At 50.1% G+C, this 10,631-nt stretch overlaps 1 protein-coding gene across 1 annotated transcript; it reads left to right on the top strand.

Annotated features, from left to right (window-relative positions):
- The first annotated feature begins 403 nt into the window (after nucleotides 1-403).
- HOXB13 (homeobox B13) lies at nucleotides 404-3,261 on the top strand. The gene is made up of 2 exons (XM_071577139.1): nucleotides 404-1,043; nucleotides 1,920-3,261. Exons 1-2 carry the CDS (start codon nucleotides 428-430, stop codon nucleotides 2,177-2,179), a joined length of 876 nt encoding a protein of 291 aa, XP_071433240.1. The 5' UTR covers nucleotides 404-427; the 3' UTR covers nucleotides 2,180-3,261.
- Nucleotides 3,262-10,631: the final 7,370 nt, after the last annotated feature.

The raw sequence follows: 10,631 nt of genomic DNA, 5'->3' as shown, positions 1-10,631 counted from the left end.
TTGCCCTTCCTCCCCCGTTCCCCCCATTTCTCCACCTCTGCTCTCCCCCTTTTCCCCTTTTTCCGAGATGCAGCGCAGGAGGCGCCTCCCGTGTGCCCGCCTGTCACGTGCGGGGGGGGTGCCCTCCTCCTCCTATCGCAATAAAAGTATTTTCGCAATTTCTGCAGCCGGGATTTATTGAGGCTGAAGATTTTTTTTTTTTTTGGTGCGGGGTTGGTTTTTTTTTTCCCCTCCTCTCCGTCCTTTTCCCCCCTCGCAGCAGCAGCCAATGAGGCAGCCTCCGCCCGTTGCGTCAGGGCAGCCCGGCGGGGAAAGGCAGCTCTCGGCAGCTCGCAGCCTTTTAAAAAGATCCGGGGACCCCCCTCGGGCAGTGCCCGGGTGCTGCCGAGCAGGCTCTCCCCATGCCCCGGCCCCCGCGCCGCCCCACATGCAGCCCCCGGAGCCCCGCGGCCCCCCGGGCCTCGAGGGGCTCCTGGCAGCCGGCGGCTTCGCAGGCGGCCAGGGCAGGGGGCTGCTGCCGCCTCCCCCGCCGGCCCTGGGCGGCCCTTCGCCTCCCCCCGGGATGAACCCCGGCTACCCCGCAGAGGGGCCGCCCGAGCCCCCCAAGCCGTGCCCCGCCGCTCCGCCGCCTCCGCCCGCCCCGCCGGGTCCCGCCGCCTCCACCCCGCTGCCCTACGGATACTTCGGCAGCGGGTACTACTCGTGCCGCGTCGCCCGCAGCGCCCTGAAAGCCGGCCCGGCCCAGGGTCCCTTCCCCGCTGAGAAATACCTGGATCCCGCCGCGGGCAGCGAGGACTTCCAGAGCCGCCCCGCCGAGTTCGCCTTCTACCCCGGCTACGGGGCGCCTTACCAGCCCGTGGCCGGGTACCTGGACGTGTCGGTGGTACCGGGGCTGGGCGGCCCCGGAGAGGCCCGGCATGAGACTCTGCTGCCCGTGGATAGTTACCATCAGCCGTGGGCTCTGGGAGGCGGCTGGAGCAGCCAGATGTGCTGCCCCAAGGAGCAGGGCCAGGCCGGGTACCTCCTGAAATCCGCCTTTGCAGGTAAAAGTCCCTCTTGTGGGGCTGGGAGAGGAAAGAGGGGGATTGGGGGGAAATGAGCATCAAGGGTTAAAATAATCTGTTGTGGATTTGTTCTGGCCGTCCAGGAACGCTTTTATTGTGAGTTGGATCAAATTAGGTTCAAATTATCACAAAATGATAATTTAAGTTCTCGCTGCCCATTGCAGCTCGTCGTCCTCCAAGCACGGAGGGAAATGATGTTATCGGGGTTCAGGTGATGATACTATCGGGGTTCAGAGGGTGATGTTATCGGGGTACAGGTGATGATACGATCAGCGTTCCGAGGTGACACTATCCTGGTTCACACACAACCCCGACAGCCGCGGGTCAGCCGAAGCCCGCAAGTAGCACTCGAATTTTGGGGCGCTTTAAAGGGAACAGGGGGTGCAAATGACCCCACAGTGCAGGGCTGTGAAGGAGGGGGCTCTGCCCACTCCCCACGCCACGCTTGTGGCACTGGGCTTGCCCTTGGCCCTGCTCGGCAGCGCTGAGGCTGCAGAGAGAGTGTGACAATCTCACTTATGTCGGTATTTTGTCAATAGCAGGATTTCACCACAAAAAAAAAAACAAAACTCCCCAAAAATCCCAAAATAAAACAAACAGAACCAAAAACCCAAATAAAAACTTAGAAATTCAGAGAAGAAAAAAAAACTCTGTAAGTATCAATATAGGAATTAATTATAGAACTTAAATATCCTTAAATATCACGGTTGGCACGAGGCTGGAGGGAAGAAATGGAGCGGCAGGTAGAGAGGGTGCTGTTGGCAGGGAAAGGTGATGGGAGGTGGGTGCAGGGTGGGTGCCGGGTGCGTGGGGACCCCCGTGGCCCCGCTCAGCCCCGAATCTCCCCATCCCCAGACTCCGCCGGGCAGTTGCCCCCCGACGGCTGCTCCTTCCGCCGGGGCCGCAAGAAGAGGGTCCCGTACAGCAAAGGGCAGCTGAAGGAGCTGGAGAAGGAGTACGCCAGCAGCAAGTTCATCACCCGCGACAAGAGGAGGAAGATCTCCGCCGCCACCAACCTCACGGAGCGACAAATCACCATCTGGTTCCAGAACAGGCGGGTGAAAGAGAAAAAAGTCGTCGCTAAAATCAAAAGCAGCACCAGCAACACACCGTGAGGACGCGGCCACCTCAAGCCCCGAAGGGGTCCCCGTCTCCCCCCACACCCCGGGGGGCTCCGGCACCGTCAGCGTTGGGAGCGAGCGGCCCTCGGGGCGGGCAGAGCCGGCCCAGGGCAGCGCAGGGTGCGGGGCATCGCTCTGCGCTGCTCCGCGGGGTAAAACCCCCCGAAGGAGGGCAAAAAAACCCCCATCCCTGCCCGCTTTGCACGCAGAGGACCCTGTACAGTTTGCTCTTGCCTTATCACGTCGTGCTCCCACCGCTTCGGTTTGAACAGCACCCTCAGAGCGCTTCGAAGACATAAAAATACAAAGGAAAACTGGCCTAATTGCATTAATTAATCCCAGCACGCAACTCCCGCGTGCGGCGGGAGCAAAGTTGTCCGAGAGTGGAGGGAGGAAAAGGGCAACAAGGTCTTTAGAAAGGAAAAGCTGTACTTAGAGCAGTAAAAAAAAAAAAATCTCCTTAATTCAGGCAGAAGCATCAAAATGCGCGTGTAGAGGGAGAAGAAATAAATCCGGGTGTGTTGTAGTGAAACACCTGAATTATCTGCATAAACGTGAATGTACAGGATATGAATATGACATTATGTAGGCACACATTTATAAAGGCACGTACGACTTTTTCCCTGCGCGGTTCTATATAAAATATACATATGCACATGCGGATATTTAGCATTATTTTACCTTCTGTCATATCCGATATTGGTGTTTGTGAGTTTCTATATACCCAGCTCCGTGTCTGCACGTCTACAAGCGATATAGTCCTGGCTGTGTGGATATAAATATATACTCAGATAAAGGTGTATATACACGTGTTGCATACCTACATATACAAATATCTATGTTCATGCCTATATTTTGATACAGTTTAATGCAATTCCTACGATTCCAAACGCGCTTTCCTTTGTGCTGATATCCGTGTATTTGTACACACGTTTTCCTTCTACTAATCCCGAATTATAGCGACACGTTTTGTAGCATGTGCTGAGATAATCCCCGTGTAATACTAAATGATCTTGGTTAATATTAAAGAGCGTCGTCATCCTTTTCAGCGGAATAAAGAGGGTGAGATTAAATATACCCCAACATACGTTTTTCTCTGCTCTTTTCAGGTTATTTGCAGCTCGGGGAAGCGCCAACTCCCCGCACACAATTTCTTTGTTTAATATCTCGGTGTTTCAAGGCAGCGGCGTGTCGGCTCGCAGAGTCCCCGTCGCGTTTAAACCTGCCTGAAACTCCCAAAAAACTCTCTGAAAGGGCAAAAAACCTCCACCGTTACCACGGCCAAAAAATTGCCCCTTTTTCCTGCCTTTTCATTCTTTTAGAAACCCAAAGGTTAAATCGCATTTTGCCCTAAATAATGATAATTTTAAACAGTGTTCCTGTTTAATAAAGGATTTATTAAATATTTTAGGTGACTCTGGCTTCCAGCAGATTCCCGATGGATATCGGAGCAGAGCCAGGCACGATCTCCTTTGTTTTTTCCCGTTTTTCCCCCGTTTTCCCAAGATACTTTCTCCCTGCGCTCTGCAGAGGTGCTGGAGGCACCTCGGGGCGATGCCTTTCCCGCGTGACGTCACTGGTGACGCCAGAAGCCCAGGGAGAAGCACAGCCAATGGCTGAGCGTTTCGGGCGATGACGTAACCAGGAGGGCGGGTCATACGTCATAACCCCGCCCCGGGCAGGAGGAGCCGTCGGGGCTGCGCGGAGGCTCCTCCGCTCCCGACGGCAGCTCCGCTCCGCTAAAAATCCCCCCAAAAAGGGGGAAAAGGGGCGATGCGGACACTGCGAGCGCAGAGGCGCGGAGGAAACCGCGTGTGCGGACCTGGCTCTGCCCTCTTGAGGTCCCGGACAGCGGGGAAGGACCCCCCGACAGCTGCAGCTCGGGGGCAGCGCTGTCGTGCAGGGATCGGTCACACTTTGCCCTTCCCCATCCGGATCCTGCTCTGAATTCCTCAGCGTTGAGCCAGTCCGGGGTTATTTTCTTAATTCCCAGCCCTGAATCCCGGCGGCATCGATGACCCGCCGTTCCCTCCGCGGTTGGGGATGTCCGTCTGGCTTTCCCGAACTGGCTTATGGATGGAAAGATCAAAATGCGCTTATTTCCCCCCTCTGTTACCAATAATGAACCTTCTCGCCCTGATTTCTGTGTGTTTGTAGAGGCCGCAAAGCAGAAGCGACGTTTCCCAAAGGGAGGAAAACCCTCGGATGTTCCCCCAAAGAAAGGCAAATAAACCAATAAAATAAAACAAAATAAATCCGTCTGGATTTAGGGGTTTGGAAAGGGACGCTCCTCCCAACTCCCGGCTCTATGGCGCTAAATCCTTCTGGTTTCTTATCCCCATCCTTTTCTTCCACTTCCATCGACAGATCTTTCCCCGATGTCCCCAAGCCCTCACAGGAACGGCTGGAAACCCTCAAACACCTCCAACCCAGTCAGAATCCTCACCCAGTGGGAAACTGAGCTGATACTGGGAGACATGACACCCCCACCCCCAATCGCTGTCCTCAGCCCCAGCCCCGAATCCGAAGCGGAAAATGCAGATGGGAAGGGGAGGAGGAGAGTCTCGGGAAGAGCTGTAAAACCTTTACACGGCGGCCTCAGCAAAGGGCGAGAAAGGCCCGACATCCTCGTAAAACGCCGGGAAGGAGCCGCTGCCGGGGGGCGCCGGGCCAGGTGAAGGCTCCCCCTCCTCCCTTTGCCGTTGAACTTGAAACTCAGAAAACCTGGGGCAGAGCAGCCCCAAAACCTGGGGCAGAGCAATCCTGGGAGGTCCCGGCTGGGCAGGGGGATGGGGAGGCTCTAGGTTGGGTTTAGTAAGAAAATTGTGTTCAAAACAGATTCACTGGAGAGACACCTTCATCCCATGGCTGCCCTTCCCCGAACTGGGGCACACAATATTTCAATTTTTCTTCTCCTTCTCTTCTCTTCTCTTCTCTTCTCTTCTCTTCTCTTCTCTTCTCTTCTCTTCTCTTCTCTTCTCTTCTCTTCTCTTCTCTTCTCTTCTCTTCTCTTCTCTTCTCTTCTCTTCTCTTCTCTTCTCTTCTCTTCTCTTCTCTTCTCTTCTCTTCTCTTCTCTCCTCTCCTCTCCTCTCCTCTCCTCTCCTCTCCTCTCCTCTCCTCTCCTCTCCTCTCCTCTCCTCTCCTCTCCTCTCCTCTCCTCTCCTCTCCTCTCCTCTCCTCTCCTCTCCTCTCCTCTCCTCTCCTCTCCTCTCCTCTCCTCTCCTCTCCTCTCCTCTCCTCTCCTCTCCTCTCCTCTCCTCTCCTCTCCTCTCCTCTCCTCTCCTCTCCTCTCCTCTCCTCTCCTCTCCTCTCCTCTCCTCTCCTCTCCTCTCCTCTCCTCTCCTCTCCTCTCCTCTCCTCTCCTCTCCTCTCCTCTCCTCTCCTCTCCTCTCCTCTCCTCTCCTCTCCTCTCCTCTCCTCTCCTCTCCTCTCCTCTCCTCTCCTCTCCTCTCCTCTCCTCTCCTCTCCTTTTCCTCTCTTCCGCCCTGCCTTTCTCCCTCTCTTTCTCTGTCCCTCTCCTTCTCTCCCTCTCTCCCTTTTCCTCTCCCTCCTCCTCTCCCCTTTCTCTCCCTATTTTGCTTTTTTTCCACCTAAAACAAATTAAAATGTACCAAAAATGCACCTACAAACTCAAATGCAGACACAGGCGCAGTGGGAACACCTCTCCGAGCTCTTCCTTCACGCCTCCCCCCCTTTCCCAGCCTTTGACTCCTTTCTTTTGTTCAAGTTCATGCCCACTGCACAAAGTGTCTGGGCTGCTTTTTTTCCCCCTCTTTTCCTCCCCTTTCCCCTTCAAAGGATTTTGTCATTGAACTTGAGCCCATGTTGTAAACATTCTTGGGTCTTACAAGCATCTTGGCGGGATGTCATTAACAGGGACCTCAGACTGCTCTGCCTTTCCCTGCTTCTCCTTCAGCAGAATCAAAGGTACATTTTTTTACGTCCTCACTCCATTTGTTTCTTAATTTGAGTCCAAAAATAAGGTACAATAATTCATTTTATATATACAGAAGGGAGTTCTGCCTCTCTCCCCCTCTCCTTCTTTCCGAAATTTTTATTACTATTATTTTTTCAAGCTCTAAAACGATGTGCACTCTTAGTGTGTGAGCTGCTCTACGTCACCCTGTAATTTTAGACCTGTAAACAAAATAGGAAAAGTCCTCGATGTAGTTACATCCAATAAATTTAAAATTAAATTCGTTCCTCTCAAGCCCTGCCAGGGTAATGCCTCCTCCATATATCAGCGTTACACTCAGCACAAAGGCAAAATATAATTCATTTTACACCCGAATCATTTTTTTTTCTCCGCTACATCACTTAATTGCTTTTCATAAAATTAAAGATTAAAAAAAAAAAGAGTATGAAACAAGTTTATTGTTTGCAGCAGCCTCGCCATTGATGGGTCTCACTCCACTCTGGAAGCGCCACCGGGATAAAATATTCCCTAAGCAACAACTAAAGCTCCTTTTCGTTGCGGTTTTTGCTCTGATCTGCAGAACTAAGTGGCCAAGTGAGAAATATTTCAATTTTCCGAGCTGAAATTTAATACAGTCATGGTTTTCTAATGGGGTTTCGTTCGTTCCCACCCGAACCCGTTTCGCTCCTGCTGCAGAGAACCGTGTGCTGAATGTTAATGCCCCCTGGAAGGCTGGGAAATATCCGCATTATAGATCCGGCCGCGAGTTTCTGTTGCGACCCAAAGAAGGAGAAAAAAGGGGCTCTTTTCAATTCCTTTCAAGCACCGACTTGGCTTCATCCTGACGAATAAACGCTTTTTTTTTTTTTTTTTTTTTTTTAAGTTCAAAAGACGATAAATGAACACCCAGAAACCCGAGGCTGCCCATTTGCATTTCGCCTCATCCTTCAGTCTCCATCACCCTCTTCGGCATCAACTTGAGTGCAAAAAAACTGCAAGAAAGGGGCGATTCCTCCTGGAGAAAGCAGAGCCCGGGGGTGAAATGAGGGAAAAAAAACCCTTTTTTTTCGGTCCCGCCACCTTTCCCCCCACGGGAGATGCCGCGCCCGACCCGCCGGCAGCGGCCGCGACCCCAGGAAGAGAGAAAGGGAAAAAAAATCACTTTTAAAACACAATTTTACCTAAAAAGAGAAAAGTCTCGGCCGCACCCGAGCTCACCTTGAAAGTCTCTCCTGTTTCCTTCACCTCACAGAATTTTTTCAGCACGAGTTGGATTCTCTAAACACTCAAGGCTAAAAAAGTAATTTTTTTAGCATTAATAATTATTTTCTTTGAGGATAAACCAGTTTGCTTTTAATTTTTGTAATAAAGTCTCTCTGTATGGCCACGGGAATGGTACCACCTAATGAAAAAAAAATACGTGGAAATCAGTGTGCTGGTAATTATGAGATTATGGGGCTTTTAGCACGGAGAAGGGAAAGAAAGTCCCAGTGGTGCTTGTCTGTATTTGCATAAAACAACGGAATTAAAGGATCTGTTGCTTTTTAATGCCAGTAATTCCTGAGCAATGCACAGGTATGAGGTTGGCGCACTGAGAAATGGGATATTTGGTGTGTGCCAGAAGAAACGCAGGTCCCACCTGGGTCACCTTCCAGCCACCACTTATCAGAGTATCAGAAACATTTGATTTACAAAATCCAGCCCCAACTCACCCTCGTATAGCCCTGAAACCATCAGGAATCCACGGGAATGCTGGAAAGGGATGGAAATAGGAGGGATGGAAACAGAGACAAGTCCGTGTTTGAATTTATGTTTCTGAAACACTCAATAATTTATTGAAAAAAAATAAAATAACCTGGAATTGCTGCTTCATTTCCTTATTAAAGTCACAATTTAGCAGGATATTTCTGAGACACAGGAGCTTAATCTGCCCTAAAGCCAGGCAGCTTTCCAGCCCCTTGTGGGATATGAGGCTCCCAAAGTTGTCCTCCAGCTCCACACTCAGCCACGATGGTCAGATATCTGTGGGTATAAATTACTGAATTTTCTGGAATGGTTATGGCTCACCTGAAGTACAGCAGATGAGGGAGAGGAAAATATTTCTGGCTTGGAAAATCCCATCAGGAAAAGGCTAATTGGAAGAAATCTCTTCCTGAAAAATAAAGTGTTGTCTTTAGTATGTTAAATGAGTTCTTGGCTTCATCTTGCCCCTCTTATCCCAAATTAATGAAGTGATATAAAAGAAACTTTATTTTGTTTTAGCAGGCACTGGTTCAGGTACCTGCACACACATCCACACCCACACACAAAGCCAGGAACACACTTTTTATAAATATTATCAGAAAGGATCATGAATATTGATGGGGAAAAAATAGTAGCATTATTTTCTGATATATTCTGGGTTTGAGCAGTCTAATCATGAGACAAGAGAGGCAGGATGTAGAATGTAAGTAAATTATGTTAAATGGCTTTTGTCCTGCATGGGGGGCTCAGTCAGTGGTGGGAGCTCCAGCCCCAACAGCTTCCAGCTTTTTCCAGGGCAAAAGATCAAAATCCTTCCCTGTGAGGGTGGGCAGGCCCTGGCACAGGTGCCCAGAGAAGCTGTGGCTGCCCCAGCCCTGGGAGTGTCCCAGGCCAGGTTGGACAGGGCTTGGAGCACCCTGGGACAGTGGGAGGTGTCCCTGCCATGGCAAGGGTGGCACTGAATGATCTTTATGGTCCTTTCCAACCCAAACCACTCCATGAGTCTTTATGACTCTAAATACACCCTCCAAAGCCAGGGCTGTGTCAGTGCAGCACATTTGGCCTTGCTGAGCACACACAGCCCTGAGGGTGAGGGGGACCCTTTCCTTCCATGCAGTGCTGGAGAGCAGCTCCTCACCCCATCTCTCTCTCTTCATCTCCTGGGCTGACACTGGAAGAAATCAATAGCAATTCCCCTAAAGTGCATCAGCAAAGCTGTGCAGTGTTTGTTAAAGTCCAAAGCAACCTGCTCACGTTTGGTGCAGAGAACAGGACCAGGTTTTATGCATGTTTGTGAGGAAACAGCATGAGCCAATATTTTATGTCACCTTATTACGGCTTCTCCTTTTTGTCCCTCATTATCTCTCAGCCAGAACTGCTGAAACACCGACCTGATGCTGGAGATGCACTGGGGATGGAGCTCTGGCTCCCTCCTCCAGCAGCTGAGATTCCCTTTTCCATTAATTTCCCTGTCTCTCCATCTGTCCTGAGCAGGCAGTGGCCTGTTAAGACAATGTCTTTCAGATGGACCAGAGATTCGTGGTCTGCAAAAGCTGAAGCGTCCTGTGCTCTCGTGTTCTCTCAGATGTGCCCCCAGAAATGGTCCCCGTGGGCCTGTGAAGAGGAGGCTGAGCCAGACAGTTGGAAAAGAAGTAGGAATTCGTGGTTTCATGACTTGTTCTCTTTATCCACCAAGAAATTGTGCCCTGATGGAAGAGGAATTTGGTCGTGGTTTTTGGACATAAGGAAAGGCAGAATAAAGGAAAATAGCAGTAGATTAAAGCCATGGTGGTCACTGAGTGTGTGTTTGGGCCATGATGGGACCTGCTGCACATGAACCAGCCCTTTGCAGGGTACACAGGGAGTGAGTTCAGCCTCCTCAACACTGTGGGGTCCTTTTAGTGCCAGGGATTTCCAAGCTGTGTCCATCCTTCCCTCCCCTCCTTCCTCCAACACCAATTTCCTCCCATTTTTTTGGATGCTTGTTTTTTACCCATGGAGAATATTGGTTAATTCCAAATCCTTCCTCACCTGTGAGTTTGAAATCCAACACACGTGTGCTGATCTTCCCTTGGGCTGCCCAAGGGACCATCTGAGCTGATGCTTCTCTTCTTGTCACACAGACACAGACCACAGATCAGCTCTTAAATCAAATATCTTTACCATCTCATCATTTCTCCCCTCTGATATTCACCAAGAGCTGCATAAACTCCTGGATGTTGAGAATATCCAAGATTCTGAGTCAGGGCACAGCAGGAAAATGATCCACAGGTTTTTTGACTGACTGATAATTTTTCAAGATTTTTAATACACCTCCCCACCTTCAGCTGTATGTAAAAAACAGCCATAGAGAGTTTAATCATTAGAAACAATATGTAAACTGATGTGCTTGATTAAATTTAACAATGTGTGTAAAGCCATAAAGGCCAGAGCTGAGCTAGAAGAGACAGGCAGGTGCTTCTTGTTAAAATTCCTCTGCTGAATTACATGGCAGGTTGGGGTGAGTTTCCTGTCATTTGAAGGCTCACCCTTTTTGCAAAGACCATCTCTCTCCCCCAGGATTATAGAACAGTGTTTAACATCTCTGTATTTCTTGAAAATAGTTTTGAATATTGTAATTTTTAAATATATCAGCCTTTCCCAGATCTCATACTATTTTCCTGGAAAGATCTGATCCTTATAGAGATGATCTTAAACAATGACTTGGCTCCTATTTTTCCCCCCAAGAATTCAGGCACCAGAAGAGATATTTTTTCAGATCCTTCTGGTTATTTATGTATATGTAG

Source organism: Pithys albifrons, chromosome 25 (assembly GCF_047495875.1).
Source record: "Pithys albifrons albifrons isolate INPA30051 chromosome 25, PitAlb_v1, whole genome shotgun sequence".
NCBI lineage: Eukaryota > Metazoa > Chordata > Aves > Passeriformes > Thamnophilidae > Pithys > Pithys albifrons.
The sequence above is the reverse complement of the archived record's forward strand: the minus strand, read 5'-3'. Positions and strand labels throughout refer to the sequence as shown.